At 40.5% G+C, this 17,166-nt stretch overlaps 1 protein-coding gene across 1 annotated transcript; it reads left to right on the plus strand.

Annotated features, from left to right (window-relative positions):
* Positions 1 to 2,211, plus strand: LOC145539836 (proline-rich protein 23C-like). The gene has a single exon (XM_081574021.1). The coding sequence runs from the start codon at positions 515 to 517 to the stop codon at positions 1,304 to 1,306; it is 792 nt and encodes a 263-aa protein (XP_081430147.1). The 5' UTR covers positions 1 to 514; the 3' UTR covers positions 1,307 to 2,211.
* Positions 2,212 to 17,166: the final 14,955 nt, after the last annotated feature.

Consider the following 17,166-nt stretch of genomic DNA (forward strand, 5'->3'; position numbering starts at 1 on the left):
ACTTGAAATTTAATCGGTTTTCCGGTTAAGGCTTTCCGCTTCTGAGGTCAACACGAGGAAAGCCAGTCTTGACCCAGGAAGCCTAGTCCTAGAGGTCCATGATTGCTCCGCCCCCTTCAGGCCTATAAAAGTATTTGTCTACCTTGAACTACCCACCACAGCTACAGCTGTTGCGCAACACAGACGCCTCCATTTCTGTGGGCGGAGCCTAGGAAGGGGCAGGGATTAGCGTGAGGCTGCTTTCCGACTCAAGTTCCGCCTGCGTCACTCACGACATCCTTGGCCCACGCCCGTGCAAACCCGTCCATGTGAGGTGCGGAAGGCTCAAACACGCAAGGCCAAATCCAGCAGCTCCCCTAGAAGCCAGGACTGAGTTCCTGAGGTAGGAACTCCCAGAGTTGCGAAGACTCGTTCCTCGTCCTGCGCCCCACCGCGTCGGCCTCGCCTGTCAAGCGAACTCTCATTACCTGTAGGACAGAACCCTTCCTCTCTCTAGGCCCGCGGCGACATTGAGATGATGAGCAGCCGGCCCTGCAGCCCCAGCGCTTCCTCTGCAGACCAGTGGGAACAGCAGGCCGAAGGACCAGGTCCTGCCAAGCGCCGTCGAACGGAGGAGCCCACGGACCACGAGTTTGAGGTAGCACCCAGACTGGACAACGTGATGGGGACCCTAGACATGGGAGAGCTCACCTCCCTGGTGGTTCTGGCCGACGGCTATGCCCTGCATCTGCCTCTGGACGAGGTCGACCTGGTGCTGGAGCCTGAGCCTACATCCGTGCTGCACGTTTCTCTCGGGGATCACACCCTCATACTGATCCCCGGAGCCCTCCTGGGCTCTAGCATCGAATTCCTAGAAAGGGAGAGCTGCTCAGCCCCTGTTCTGGAACAGGGCTCTTTTGTGAACGCTCCTGGGGAATGCATCGCCCTCGAGCAGGGATTCCATGGACCTGTCCCAGAGATCGCTGGCCAAGAAGAGGTCTATGAAGAGGACGCAGACGCTGTGTTCCCGCCGGCTGGGATGAATGCAGCAGCTAGCTCAGTTGCTGAGCGCCTCCTTTCTCCTAGAAGGGCATCCGACCCAGACCATTTGGGTCTAGCCCCAGAGCCCTGGCCTCAGGCGCCCAACCCTACTCCAGAGGGAGGCTCTCCTCACCATCAAGACAACCTGGACTTGCACGTTCCGGAGTTCTTCCCCGACTCACCACTGCAACCTCTACCTCCCTCTCCTTGTCCAGGTTCTCACGAGCGCCCCCAACAGCCTCCTGTTCCTGCTCGAAAGGCCCAGAGACGCCTGTTTCAAGAATGAACTTCCTCGCACAATTCTTGGCCACCGGCTGGGGACCAGGATGCAGTGTTTTGTTGACTGCTGTGTGTATGTTGCCCACCCAGCCATAAGCACAAGGCCATGATGCGTTTTGGATGCACGCTGTATTGCAGAATTTTGCAGCAGTTGCAAAATTTACATCTAGCTGGCTAGATCACCTGGGCAAAGAAAAGCCTCTTGAAACACAGCGTGCTTTAAGACAGCTACTTAGGTTTTTCTCTAGGGAGGTCACCCCTAAGCAACTCTCTGCCTCCCCACCCCACCCCTATTTCTCTTCAAATTCAAGTGCCAGCACTTTTCTTTAAAATGCCATCCTTTCCCAGGCACCCTACGACTGCCCCTCCCCCTTGTTCTCCCCCCAATAGAGTCATTACTAGATATATTTTGTTCAGTGAAGTTTTTGGCCCTAGTGTCCCAGCTTTTCTAGATGATGGCTCTAGCCCTTTGGGGGGATCTAGCCGATAGTTGTATGTGCACAAATGTTTGTTGGATACAAAACACGGAATGGGGAACGATGATGGCCCTTCTGTTGGAATGACTAGGTTGGAAAGTGGTTTAATTCTGTTGCTAGCTTTGTAAGGGTAGTTTCCAAAAAGAACCAACTGTTTTTCATTTTTCTTACATACTTTAATACAATTCTGTTGTCATGGAAAAGTTTCTAATTCTAAAGATTTTGTGTTTTTGCACTTGTAAGATCCCAAAAATGTTTGTACATTGCTACTGGCATAGAGAAAAAATTTGCTCTTATGTTGGTCTGGTATCCAGAAAAATTATTTAATTTCTGCAATCACTTATCTGTAAATTCTTATGCTTGACTGATAAAGATTAATATCTTTATCAGATAATAATAAAGATATATCTATCTTTATAGATATTTTTTGTGCTAAGTCGCTTCAGTCGTGTCCAATTCTTTGCGACCCGATAGACTGTAGCCCCCCAGGCTCCTCTGTCCTTGGGATTCTCCACGCAAGAATACTGGAGTGGATTGCCATGCCCTCCTCCAGGGGATCTTCCCATCCCAGGAATCGAACCTACATCTCTTATGTCTCCTGCATTGGCATGCAGGTTCTTTACCACTAGCACCACCCTGGAACCCCAAGAAAGAAAGTGTTAATCACTCAGTCATGTCCAACTCTTTGCAAGCCCATGGACTGTAGCCTGGCAGGCTCCTCTGTCCATGGAATTCTCCCGGCAAGAATACTGGAGTGGGTTGCCATGCCCTCCTCCAGGGGATCTTCCAAACCCAGGGATCAAACTTGGGTTTCCTGCATTGTAGGCAGATTCTTTACCATCTGAGCCACCAGAGGGCTTATCTTTATAGATATGTCTATATCTATCTTATATATATATAGACATATCTCTATATCTATCTTTATGGATAATGCTGCTGCTGCTGCTAAGTTGCTTCAGTCGTGTCCGACTCTGTGCGACCCCATAGACGGCAGCCCATCAGGCTCCGCTGTCCCTGGGATTCTCCAGGCAAGAATACTGGAGTGGGTTGCCATTTCCTTCTCCAGTGCATGAAAGGGAAAAGTGAAAGTGAAGCTGCTCAGTCGTGTCTGACTCTTAGCGACCCCATGGACTGTAGCCTACCCAGCTCCTCCATCCATGGGATTTTCCAGGCAAGAGTACTGGAGTGGGGTGCCATTGCCTTCTCCGTTAGGGATAATAGTATCTCCAAATAATAATAGTACTGTCTCTTTATTTTTTGACAAGCTTCTTACATCTTATTTTCAAATACAGATTGATTGGTATGGTTAATATGGTCATCCTTTTTTTTAGGAAGTACAGTTGATTTACAATATTAGTTTCATATATACAACAAAATAATTCAGTATTTTTATGGATTATATTTCATGTGAAGTTCTTAGAAAATAATGACCATATATCCTTGTGCTGTATAATATGTCCTGGTTGCTTATCTATTTTATACATAGTAGTTTGCTTCTCTCTCTCTTTCTCTTTGGCTGCACTGGTCTTGTTGCTGTGAGCAGACTTTTCTCTAGTTGTGATGCATGGGCTTCTTATTGTAATGGCTTCTCTTGTTGCAAAGAATGGGCTCTAGGCACATGGGCTTCAGTAGTTGTGGTGCATGAGCTTGGTTGTTCCACAGTATGTGGGATCTTCCCTGACCAGGGATTGAACCAGTGTCTCCTGCATTGCAAAGTAGATTCTTAAACACTGGACCATCAGGGAAGCCCCAATTTGTTTCTCTTAATCTCATACCCTGTCTTTACCCTCTCCTCACTGTTAAACCACTGGTTTGTTCTTTATATCTGTGAGTCTGTTTCTGTTTTATCATATATATTTAGTGGCTTTATATTTTTAGATTCCACATATAAGTGATAACATAAGAGTATATGTCTTTCTCTATCTGACTTATTTTATTAAGCATAATGCTCTCTAGGTCCATCCACATTGTTGCAAATGGCAGAACTTCCTTCTCTTTGTGGCTGAGTGGCATTCTCACATCTCCTTTATTAATTCATCTAAAATGGAGAGAGGACAGAGTGATTGAGCCCTGAAACATTAGATGGAGACAACCAAGTAGTTATATATTAATAATTTGAATCCCCAGATCTCTTTTAATCTTTGGCCTACAGAAGTGGCCCACCACTCTCTGAAGACTTGCACATCTACTTTGCTCTAAGATGATGCAGAAGCCTCTGCCTGGCAAGACAACATGCTCCAACCTCATTTACCCCCATCCTCTCTCTTTGCCACCAGATGGTAACTAAAGTTAACCATAATACAATACAATAGAAGATCAAAAGGTTCAAGGCAATGGGTATGGTACACTGATATAATACCTAAAGTAGAATAATATATCAGCTAGTGGGGGTGTGGAAGGGCCTACAGGGACACTGGGTAACTAACCAAAAGTAATGCACTGGGGAGGCACCAGCATCATGAGTTCAGTGGGCCAGGGTTGGCCAGTGATGGCAGGAGATGCCATTAAGAAGCTAGACTCCTTGGTAGCCTTAGATCTGAGTGACTGAATATACAAACTAACAGTGGCCAGACCACTTATGACAACAAAATTCTGACCCACAAACTTTGTAGCAAGCAGCCCAGAAACAAAACCATAAGCCCTGTAGTAACTGGCCCCAAATGATCAGGATTTGGTCAACAACTGCCAGCTTCCCTAATTTTTCATCCCTCTTTCTGGTAGTTCAGATAGTAAAGAATCCCCCTGAAAATACAGGAGAAGCAGGTTCAATTCCTGGGTGAGGAAGATTTCCCTGGAGGAGGGAATGGCTACCCACTCCAGTATTCTTGCCTGGAGAATTCCATGGGAAGAGGAGCCTGGCAGGCTACACTCCATGGAGTTGCAAAGAGTCAGACACAACTGAGCAACTAACACTTTCTTTCTTCTTTCCAACTCAGGACCATTTTAAGAAAGTCAAATATATTATGTTTAAAATGCAAAATCCACAAATCAATTGTATAGGATTCCCTGCTTCTAGTTAGCCTGCCTCTAGCTTTCCCCTGCCAACAACCTCTATTCAAACACAACAGAAGCCCTCCCTTTTTGCACTATAAACCTTTCTCACTCCCTTACCTGCCTATCAGCTCTCAAATGCAAGTGACAGGGCTGACTCTCTTGCTATATATCAAGCTCTGAATAAGTAGCCTCTACTTGTCCTACTTTGAGCAGCCTTAGTTCATATTCAGTTTTCCTGGGAGTCCCAGTGAGGCAGTCTCCATTCCCCATGGCCATAAATCTCAGTCTTGGACTAAGTGTGGTACTCATAGAACACCTTGTGCTATAAGCTACTCTCAGCTTATAGTGTCCACACCTATGTGTAAAGTCCATGCCATGTCTGAAGTCTCTCATTGCATTGAGTTCCTTAGCTATTTATTCTCAGTTTGGTACCAGGTTTTGTTACTGGTTCTGTTTATTTGGCTTTGTTGGTGACATCCAGACATTCATTTTAACGCCCTTTAGTTCTCTTTCGTGATTCCATTTTCTGCTATGCTGAATAAAAATCTTGTTTATCATAAGAAAGGGAATCACTGGGCAGAACACAAAATTGTGTCCTATAAGCCTGCTGTTCAAGTCAACCTCGCAGTCTTGTGAGTTTGAAGTTCTCCTCAGACTGGCATCCATTTGCACATATTTGGCAGTGAGTCCTCAATAAAACCAGAGGAGGTTCTCTTCTCTCTTCTTTGCCTTGAAAGTTTGGCTTTAATTCAAAAAGAATTTTCTCTTTGGTGTCAGGTGGTGGAGTCTGCATTCAGAGACATCACGTTGGGACCTAAGTCACAAGGTGCACAAACACCACATTTATCCACCATTACCAACTCTTATGGGGTAGTTGAAGTGTAGAACTTCTACTCTTCCAGGAAAGATGTGTGCTTCTTCCATGTCATCTCATTCAATTCCTCATTCCTCTGCCTATCTCTAAGTGACATAACTTCACTAAAGATGACCTGACATGAACAAAGTTGTTCATTTGAGAGGCTCCTTCAATAAGATGGAAGATTTCTCAGTTTCAATGGGCAGAATATTTTGATTTGGTATAAGAAGGTTTCCACACAAAACTCTGAATCAAAAGTTGCTTCATTAAAACATTCTCTAGCCAAAGCTAATGAACAATTTGAAAAAAAAAAACAAAACACTAAACTTACTTCTCTATTAAGTCCTCCAGTTGCCTTTCCTAGATATCAATCTACCTCTTCTCCTGCCATTCTCTCTCTTTCTGAACTTCCACTGACTCTTCTTTCCAATTCCCCTTGTTCAGGTCCCCAAAAGGGGATCTGCCTCTGAATATCCATGCACCAGGTATTCAGACAACTTCAGAGTTTAAACCTTGGACCTGAGCTTAATTAGGAGTTATTTGTAAGAGTTCCCCTAAATCATGACAAAACCAACAAATATTCATGGAAGAATTTAGCATTCTTTTGGATGCGTAAGCCCCAGGGTTATCTGACACATATCACTTATGCATGTATTGGTCAGAGCTGCCAGTGCTCCTTTCTGAATTGCAGAGAAGACTGAATTGATCCAGGAAAGGACGTTTAGGATCTCTTACTACAGTAAATTTAAGGATTCAATAACAAGCTTGAAAAGTTGGGTAGAATCTCCTAAAAAAACATACCTGAACCATTTCCAATAAAAATCAATACAACTGCTACTCTTTCTACATTAAACCCTGCTACCTTTGCTCAGCCACTTCCTTGACATAAATGTACCACACAGGTGGTTGGTATTTTAAATAAATCACAGATTTCCCTATCTCCCAGCCTTTATATGGGAGAAGGCAATGGCACCCTACTCCAGTACTCTTGCCTGGGAAACCCCATGGACGGAGGAGCCTGGTAGGCTGCAGCCCATGGGGTCGCGAAGAGTCGGACATGACTGACACGACTTAGCAGCAGCAGCAGCAGCCTTTATATGTAACCTTTCCTTCCTGCTCTGTGATAACACTCTTGCAAATTTAAGAAGGTAAAACTTTCATTACTCATAAAATTATTATATTAAAAACACACCAAAGGGACTATTTCTTGAAATTTCAGAAGACCCTCTATTCATAACCAATTGTATTTGTTCTAAATATATCTTTTCTTTTCTCACTATGTGACACATAGCCCTGATAAAGATCTGGACACCACAGCTGAGCTGGCAAACCTAGCTAGAAATTTCACTGACATATGAAAAATAATTGGGGCAGAACCTATTAAAGTTCAGATACATTCTACCAAACCATTATCCAAACTCCTCCTAATATCCCCTGAATCCAAAGAAAGAGCTCAAACATATAGTTGAATGCTTTACATACAAAGGTCTTTCCATACACTGCCCTGTAACACTCTTTTTCTGTAAGAAAAGAACCCAAACAGATAAGGATATCAATTTGTTCAAGACCTTAAGACCATCCACAAAATGGGTATACCTCACTTTCTGACAGAAATTAACCCAAATACCAGCCTATCACCAATTCCACCTGAGGCCATTTGCTTCACTCTAATGAACCTGTGTCCCTTCTTTTTTCAGTGTGCCTCTGGACCAAAACAGTCAACACCTTTTGCCTTTACCTGGAGAGGACAAAAATATACCTAGACAGTCATGCCCCTGAAGTACACTGGAGCCCCCTTCTATTTTTCCCTGGTCCTTGATCAAGACTTAAAAGATCTAAATTTCCCTTGTGATTTAGTCCTAACACAATGTGTAAATAATCAACTTTGTTCAAAGAACAAGAAAGCCTGTAAAAGGATTCCACTGATTTGCCCCACCCTTAGCAAAAAAGGGACATAATGTTACAAATATAAGTTATTTTTGCCAAAATACAGCTCATTATTTAGAGTATGGTGCATCTCAGGAGAGAAAAACATTCTCTCCTCATAGACTAAAGACTATCCAAACATATCCTAGACCCCTTAACAAGAGACAACTGAGTGTATTTCTGCTTTAAACTGAGTATTGCAGACACTATGTGCCAGGTTTCACTGAGACAGAATGACCTCTTTATGAGTTCACTAAGCATTAAGAGACCCTTTCCTGTGGACTCCAATGTGAAGAGGGCATCTGAAACCTAAAGAAAGCTGTTTAACAGCCTCTTTCTCTAGTCTGGTCTAACTACTAAAGGCTCGTGTCTATCTGTGCATAAGCAATCAGACACGCCATTGAGATTTTACCTCAACTTGATGAGAACTATCAAAAACCCATTGCTCCAAAAACTAGAAGCACCTAAGATGCCCCTCAACAAGCAGACGAACAGTTAAACTGGGGTATATGCATGTGATGAACTATTACTCAGAGACAAAAAAAGAAAAATAAAGAAACTACCAAGACATGAAAAGATGTGGAAGAAGCTTAAGTGAATGAAGCCAGTCTGGAAAGTCTATGTAAATCCAACTATGTAACTGTCTGAAAAAGCTAAGAGGATCAGTGATGCCTGGGGTTTAGAGGGAGAGTGGTGAGTAGGTGGGGTACAAGGGACTTGTAGGGTAAAGAAGCTACTCTGCATGTTTCTATCTGGATGGATGACATTATGCATTTGTTAAAACTCATAAGACTATATAACACAGTGAACCTTAATGTAAACTATGGACTTCAGTTAATTATAATGTACTTGATGATTTATCAGCTGTAACATGTATACCATTGTAATACAACATATTAATAATAGCAGGGAATGTGTGAGAGAGGAATGAATGGTATATGGGAACTCTGTGGAATCTACTCAATTTTGTGTAAACATAAATTTTCCCTAGACATAAATATATTACTTTTTAAGGATAAGTAATAAGAATAAACCATTTGATAAGTTAACTTCAGGGATATAATTTTTTAATGGGCATATATTAAAAACAAGTTGATATCCTCACAATATAAAGGAAAGGGGAAACTGCTTAATGCACAAAAAAGGAGGATTTTGTTAGTAGAAGTCTGTCAAAGGCAAGTTTTATATATCACTAAAATGGCCAGTTCAATGTTTATCTACTTCCCCAACCTCTAACAACTAACAAACATCCAAAAACATCACTTACTATACTCTTACCCTTTACCCTGTTGGAATGGAATATTATTCAACCTTTAAAAAGGAAGAAAATTCTTACACACCTTACAACAGGTAATAATACTGAGGACACTATGCTAAGTGAAATAACAGTCACAAAAAGATAAATACTGTATGATTTCACTTACATGAGATATCAAGAATAGTCAAACTCCTAGAAACAAAGTAGAATGGTGGTTTCCAAGAACTGGAGAGAGAAGGAAATGGGGGTGGGGTTTAGTTTTGCAAGATGAAAAAGTTACAGACACGGGTTACACAACAGTGCAAACACTTACAATGTTTAGGGCAGTAAGTTTTATGTCGTGTGTTTCCTGTGAGAGACAGAGTTTTGTTTAAGACATGTGAGCTTATTTTCAGGTCAAGTGTCACCTGTCTGCTGCTGCTGCTGCTGCTAAGTCACTTCAGTCGTGTCCGACTCTGTGCGACCCCATAGACAGCAGCCCACCAGGCTCCCCCGTCCCTGGGATTCTCCAGGCAAAAACACTGGAGTAGGTTGCCATTTCCTTCTCCAACACAGAAAAGTGAAAAGCAAAAGTGAAGTCGCTCAGTCGTGTCCGACTCTTAGCGACCCCATGGACTGCAGCCTACCAGGCTCCTCTGTCCATGGGATTTTCCAGGCAAGTGTACTGGAGTGGGGTGCCATTGTCTTCTCCGTCACCCGTCTAGGATTACGTTATCCTAGAAAAAGTATAAAATGGGTCACAGCCAGGAATGAAAGTTGCAAGGGCCCTTTGAAGACTTTCAGATAGATTTCTTCCAGTTTTCACTCTCCATGAGATTTGAACAAGTTTTGGTTTTATATGTCTATTTTCAGGATCGGTTAAATCATTCTCTGACTGAACATTCCCTTACAGTTGCTGAAAAGTTGCCAGATATTGTGATTCCAACCCAGAGCATACCAGTGACCAAGGTACACACTTTATGAAAACCAATATAAAAGGATTCTGTAAGGCATCCCCTCTTATTCAAATACTACACTGTCCATACCACCCTCAATCTCCTCTTAGCACCAATGACATCTTTAAATTAAAATGAGAAAATCTTTAAGAAACCCTGAGATCCCTTGACCAGTTGTACTCCTGTTGGATCTTATGAGGACATACTTTCCACTTCCTTAAACACATTGCTTATCCCCCTATGAATTGGTAAATGAAAAATCCATGAATTCAGGAGTTTTTCCTTCAATTCTAGATTATCCCCTATTGTATACAGACTCAGAAAAATATTGCAAAAGACTCATACTATACCCAGTTCTGGGGCTTCCCTGGTGGCTCAGCAGTAAAGAATCCTCTTGTTAATGTCTGCCAACACGGGAGATGTAGGTTTGGTGCCTGGGTCGGGAAGATCCCTTGGAGAAGGAAATGGCAACCCATTCCAGTATTCTTGCCTGGGAAATCCCATGGACAGAGGAGCCTGGAGGGCTATAGTCCATGGGGTTGCAAAGAATCAGACACAACTTAGCAACTGAACAGCAGCAGTAGCATACCCAGTTCTAAAACCAAGAGGTTAAATCTACCTTCCAACTACATCTTCCTAAAAAGCCTCTTCATGATCTTTAGCCAAACGATTTTATATATTAGAAGATATATTAGAAAAAAACTGTTCTTGAATCTGATTGGAAGGGAACTTACCAGATACTGTTAACAATAAATATAGCTCTGAAACTCCAGGAAGTTAATCCTTATGGTCACATTTCACAATTGAATCAGCAATTAGAATTCCATAAAACGAAAAGTCTACCCAAAATGAGGTGTCAAATTGATGATTTTAAGAGTTCTAGAAGCTTTCAAACTTTAGAACCAGAAACCTCAGGAGTGACATCAGCAAGAAAACAGAACAAGAAGTGCCAGCATTCTTCCCACATTGAAACAATTATGTGATTGCCATCCATGGGAAAAAGTTTTTTCTAGAAGCCTTGTAACTAGGTAGAAGGCTGAGAAACCCAAGCAGAGCCCAAGATCAGGGAGGGTACTTTTACAAAGAAGGCCCCAGTGGCAGACACACTGACTACGATGTGGTATTAGGTTGGTGCAAAAGTAATCGCGGTTTTCCCATTGTTGAAATTTGTTATTTGATATTGAAATACATTCTTAAATAAATGCGGTTATGCATCTGTGTCTCTTATTCTGTCTAGCATATAGGGTTATCGTTACCATCTTTCAAATTCCATATATATGCATTAGTATACTGTATTGGTGTTTTTCTTTCTGGCTTACTTCTGAGGGAGAAGGTGAGGGTGGGACGTTCTGGGAGAACAGCATTGAAACATGTATATTATCATATGTGAAACAGAACACCATTCCAGGTTCAATGCATGAGACAAATGCTCAGGGCTGGGGCAATGGTATGACCCAGAGGGATGGGATGGGGAGGGAGGTGGGAGGGGGGTTCAGGATGGGGAACACATGTAAACCCATGGCTGATTCATGTCAATGTATGGCAAAAAACACTACAATATTGTAAAGCAATTAGCCCTCAACTAAAATAAATAAATTTATTTTTTTTTAAATGTGGTTATGTTATATGTCATTTTAATATGCATTTATTGCTTTATGTTTTTTTGCTTATTATTTGCTGTTTATTTTATATTCGATATGGAAATGATGTTAGACAAAAAGCAAATTTGAGCAATTTTTTATTTGAGTTCAAAATGGGTCATAAAGCAGTGGAGATAACTCACAACATCAACAACACTTTTGGCCCAGGAACTCCTAACAAATGTACAGTGCAGTGGTGGTTCAAGAAGTTTTGCAAAGGAGACAAGAGCCTTGAAGATGAAGAGCACAGTGGCCAGCCATCAGAAGCTGAGAATGACCAGTTGAGGATCATCAAAGCTGATCCTCTTACAACTACATGAGAAGTTGATGAAGAACTCAGTGTCAACCATTCTATGGTCATTCAGCATTTGAGGCAAATTAGAAAGGTGAAAAAGCTCAATGAGTGGGTGCCTCATGAGCTGACCTCAAATCAAAAATATCATCATTTTGAAGTATCACCTTCTCTTTTTCTATGCAACAACAATGAACCATTTCTCAATCTGATTCTGACACGTGATGAAAAGTGGATTTTATACAACCACCAGTGATGACCAGCTCAGTGGCTGGACTGAGAAGAAGCTCCAAAGCAGTTCCCAAAGCCACACCTGCACCGAAAAAAGGTCATGGTCACTGTTTGGTGGTCTGCTGCCACTCTGATCCACCACAGCTTTCTGAATCCCAGCAAAACCATTACATCTGAGAAGTATACTCAACAAATCGATGAGCTGTACCAAAAACTGCAATCCCTGCAGCCTGGCATTGGCCAACAGAATGGACCCAATTCTTCTCCATGACAATACCCAGCTGCATGGCACACAACCAGCGCTTCAAAAGTTGAATGAATTGGGCTATGAAGTTTTGCCTCCTTTGCCATGTTCACCTGACCTCTCACCAACTGACTATCACTTCTTCAAGCATCTTGACAACTTTTTGCAGATACAACACTTCCGCAAGCAGCAGGATGCAGAAAATGCTTTCCAAGAGTTCATCGAATCCTAAAGCATGGATTTTTAGGCTATAGGAACAAACAAACTTATTTCTCTTTGGCAAAAATGTGTTAATTGTAATGGTTCCTGTTTTGATTAATAAATATGTGTTTGAGCCTAGTTATATTGATTTAAAATTCATGGTCTGAAACCACATATGCACCAACCTAATACCAGCTGCATATTCAAAAGGCGTCCCCATCGCTTACTGACCTTTGTTCCAGCCCCACTTGTCTATAGTCCTCCCACCAACCCCACCCACCAAGGGACACAGGAGAAGTCACTCCGTCAGTGCCCCCACTAACAGGCCACTGACCATAGATGCAAATGCAGACCCTAAAAGCAGTCCTGTAATCCAGCTTCAACTCTGCTTCACCACTGTCTTGTCATTTCCCATCATTAGAGGAAACCAGTAAAAGAAGGTCTTTATCTTCAAAACCAATCTATAAAGACTAGAAGAGTTTTCTGCCTCTTCAAATGCAGAGAATTCAATGCAAAGGTATAAGGATCAGGAAGAATTAGGGAAACATGACAAGACTGAAAGGGAACTAATACAGTTCCAGCAACTGACCTTAAAGAAATGATAATCCATGAACTAATTCACACAAAAAAAATTCAAAATAATGATCTTAAAGAAATTCATTAAAATACAAGAGAACACAGGTAGACAACTAAATGAAGTCTGGAAAAAATACAATGAAAGCTTTGATAAAAAATAGAAACCATTAAAAAGAGATTTAAAACGACATCCTAGAGCTAAAGAATATGACAACTAAACTAAAAAATTCAACACAGATCTTCACAGAAGATCCAACCATGTAGAAGAAATAATCAAAAAGAAATTATCTAGTTAGAGAAACAAAAAGAAAAAAAAGTATAAAAAGAGTAAAGAAAGCATATGAGACTTAAGTGAAATCATCACATGAAATAAGATACACTTAATGGGAGTTCCAGAAAGATAAGAAAGGAGCAGAAAGCTTATTTAAAGAAATAATGGCTGAGAACTTATCAAATCTAGGGAAGGAAGTAGGTATCTTCATTCAAAGCTGAAAAGTCCTGACTGGTCTACAATGAGATACATTATAATTAAATTATCAAAACAAAGAATTTTGAAAGCAACTTGTCATGAACATAGAAGTCCATCAGGGTTTTTTCAACAGAAACATTATAGGTCATGAAAGACTATGATGATATATTCAAAGGAAAAAAAAAACTGCCAAACAAGAATATTTTACTTGGCAAAACTCTCCTTTATATGTTTGTATTTTTAACAAGGATTGTAGTTGACGTCTAATCTTACCACACTGTGATCAGAAAAGATGCTTGAGATGATTTCAATTTTTTTGAATTTACCATATGAAGGCTAAACAACACACTTCTGAATAACCAACAAATCACAGAAGAAATCAAAAAAGAAATCAAAAAATGAAAACACAACAACCCAAAACCTATGGGATTCAGTAAAAGCAGTGCTAAGCGGAAGGTTCATAGCAATACAAGCCTACCTCAAGGAACAGGAGAGAAATCAAATAAATAACCTAACTCTACACCTAAAGCAACTAGAAAAAGAAGAAATGAAGCACCCCAGGGTTAGTAGAAGGAAAGAAATCATAAAAATTAGGGCAGAAATAAATGCAAAAGAAACAAAGGAGACCATAGCAAAAATCAACAAAGCTAAAAGCTGTTTTTTTGAGAAGATAAATAAAATAGACAAACCATTAGCCAGACTCATCAAAAGAAAAAGGGAGAAGAATCAAATCAACAAAATTAGAAATGAAAATGGAGAAATCACAACAGACAACACAGAAATACAAAGGATCTTAAGAGACTACTACCAGCAACTATATGCCAATGAAATGGACAACTTGGAAGAAACGAACAATTTCTTAGAAAAGTATAACTTTCCAAAACTGAACCAAGAAGAAATAGAAAATCTTAACAGACCCATCACAAGCACAGAAATCAAAATTGTAATCAGAAATCTTCCAACAAACAAAAGCCCAGGACCAGATGGCTCCACAGCTGAATTCTACCAAAAATTTAGAGAAGAGCTAACACCTATCCTACTCAAATTCTTTCAGAAAATTGCAGAGAAAGGTAAACTTTGAAACTCATTCTATGAGGCCACCATCACCCTAATACCAAAACCAGACAAAGATACCACAAAAAAAAGAAAACTGCAGGCCAATATCACTGATGAACATAGATGCAAAAATCCTTAACAAAATTCTAGCAAACAGAATCCAACAACATATTAAAAAGATCATACATCATGACCAAGTGGGCTTTATCCCAGGGATGCGAAGATTCTTCAATATTCACAACAGTCAATGTAATATACCACATTAACAAATTGAAAGATAAAAACCATATGGTTATCTCAATAGATGCAGAGAAAGCCTTTGACAAAATTCAACATCCATTTATGATTAAAAAAAAAAACCCTCTAGAAAGCAGGCATAGAAGGAACATACCTCAAGATACTAAAAGTGATATATGATAAACTCACAGCAAACATTATCCTCAATGGTGAAAAATTGAAAGCATTTCCCCTAAAGTCAGGAACAAGACAAGGATGCCCTCTCTCATTGCTAGTATTCAACATAGTTTTGGAAGTTTTAGCCACAGCAATCAGAGAAGAAAAAGAAATAAAAGGAATCCAGATTGGAAAAGAAGAAGTAAAACTCTCACTGTTTGCAGATGACATGATCCTCTACATAGAAAACCCTAAAGACTCCACTAGAAAATTACTAGAGCTAATCAATGAATATAGTAAAGTTGCAGGATACAAAATTAACACACAGAAATCCCTTTCATTCCTATACACTAACAGTGAGAAAACAGAAAGAGAAATTAAGGCAACAATTCCATTCACCATTGAATGAAAAGAATAAAATACTTAGGAATAAATCTACCTAAAGAAACAAAAGACCTATATATAGAAAACTATAAAACACTGATGAAAGAAATCAAAGATGACACAAGTAGATGGAGAAATATACCATGTTCATGGATCAGAAGAATCAATACGGTGAAAATGAGTATACTACCCAAAGCAATCTATAGATTCAATGCAATCCCTATCAAGCTACCAAGAGTATTTTTCAGAGAACTAGAACAAATAATTTCACAATTTGTATGGAAACACAAAAAACCTCGAATAGCCAAAGCAATCTTGAGAAAGAAGAATGGAACTGGAGGAATCAACCTGCCTGACTTCAGGCTATACTACAAAGCCACAGTCATCAAGACAGTATGGTACTGGCACAAAGACAAAAACATAGATCAATGGAACAAAATAGAAAGCCCAGAGATAAATCCACGCACCTACGGACACCTTATCTTTGACAAAGGAGGCAAGAATATACAATGGAGAAAAGACAATCTCTTTAACAAGTGGTGCTGGGAAAACTGGTCAACCACTTGTAAAAGAATGAAACTAGAACACTTTCTAACACCATACACAAAAATAAACTCAAAATAGATTAAAGATCTAAACATAAGACCAGAAACTATAAAACTCCTAGAGGAAAACATAGGCAAAACACTCTCTGACGTAAATCATAGCAGGATCCTCTATGACCCACCTCCCAGAGTAATGGAAATAAAAGCAAAAATAAACATATAGGACCTAATTAAACTTAAAAGCTTTTGCACAATGAAGGAAACTATAAGCAAGGTGAAAAGACAGCCTTCAGAATGGGAGAAAATAATAGCAAATGAAGCAACTGACAAAGAATTAATCTCAAAAGTATACAAGCAACTCCTGCAGCTCAATTCCAGAAAAATAAGTTACCCAATAAAAAAATGGGCCAAAGAACTAAACAGACATTTCTCCAAAGAAGACATACAGATTGCTAATGAACACATGAAAAGATGCTCAACATCACTCATTATCAGAGAAATGCAAATCAAAACCACAATGAGGTACCATCTCACGCCAGTCAGAATGGCTGCTATCAAAAAGTCTACAAACAATGAATGCTGGAGAGGGTGCAGAGAAAAAGGAACCCTCTTACACTGTTGGTGGGAATGCAAACTAGTACAGCCACAATGGAGAACAGTGTGGAGATTCCTCAAAAAACTGGAAATAGAACCGCCATATGACCCAGCAATCCCACTGCTGGGCATACACACTGAGAAAACCAGAATTGAAAGAGACACGTGTACCCCAATGTTCATCACAGCACTGTTTACAATAGCCAGGACATGGAAGCAACCTAGATGTCCATCGGCAGACAAATGGATAAGAAAGCTGTGGTACATATACGCAATGGAATATTACTCAGCTATTAAAAAGAATGCATTTGAATCAGTTCTAATGAAGTGGATGAAACTGGAGCCTATTATACAGAGTGAAGTAAGTCAGAAAGAAAAACACCAATACAGTATATTAATGCATATATATGGAATTTAGAAAGATGGTAACGATGACCCTATATGCAAGACAGCAAAAGAGACATGGATGTAAAGAACAGACTTTTGGACTCTGTGGGAGAAGGCGAGGGTGGGATGATTTGAGAGAATAGCATTGAAACATGTATATTATCATATGTGAAATAGATTGCCAGTCCAGGTTTGATGCATGAGACAGGGTGCTCAGGGCTGGTGCACTGGGATGACCCTGAGGGATGGGATGGGGAGGGATGTGGGAGGGCAGTTCAGGATGGGGAACACATATACATCCATGGCTGATTCATGTCAATGTATGGCAAAAATCACTAAAATATTGTAAAGTAATTAGCCTCCAATTAAAATAAATAAATTAATTTTTAAAAATAATGGAAAAGAACATG

Source organism: Giraffa tippelskirchi, chromosome 2 (genome assembly GCF_054371585.1).
Source record: "Giraffa tippelskirchi isolate mGirTip1 chromosome 2, T2T-mGirTip1v1.2.pri, whole genome shotgun sequence".
Taxonomy (NCBI): Eukaryota; Metazoa; Chordata; class Mammalia; order Artiodactyla; family Giraffidae; genus Giraffa; species Giraffa tippelskirchi.

Bases quoted from the DNA above. Each gene is read 5' to 3' on its own strand.
- LOC145539836 (XM_081574021.1), top strand. From the start codon at position 515: ATGATGAGCAGCCGGCCCTGCAGCCCCAGCGCTTCCTCTGCAGACCAG.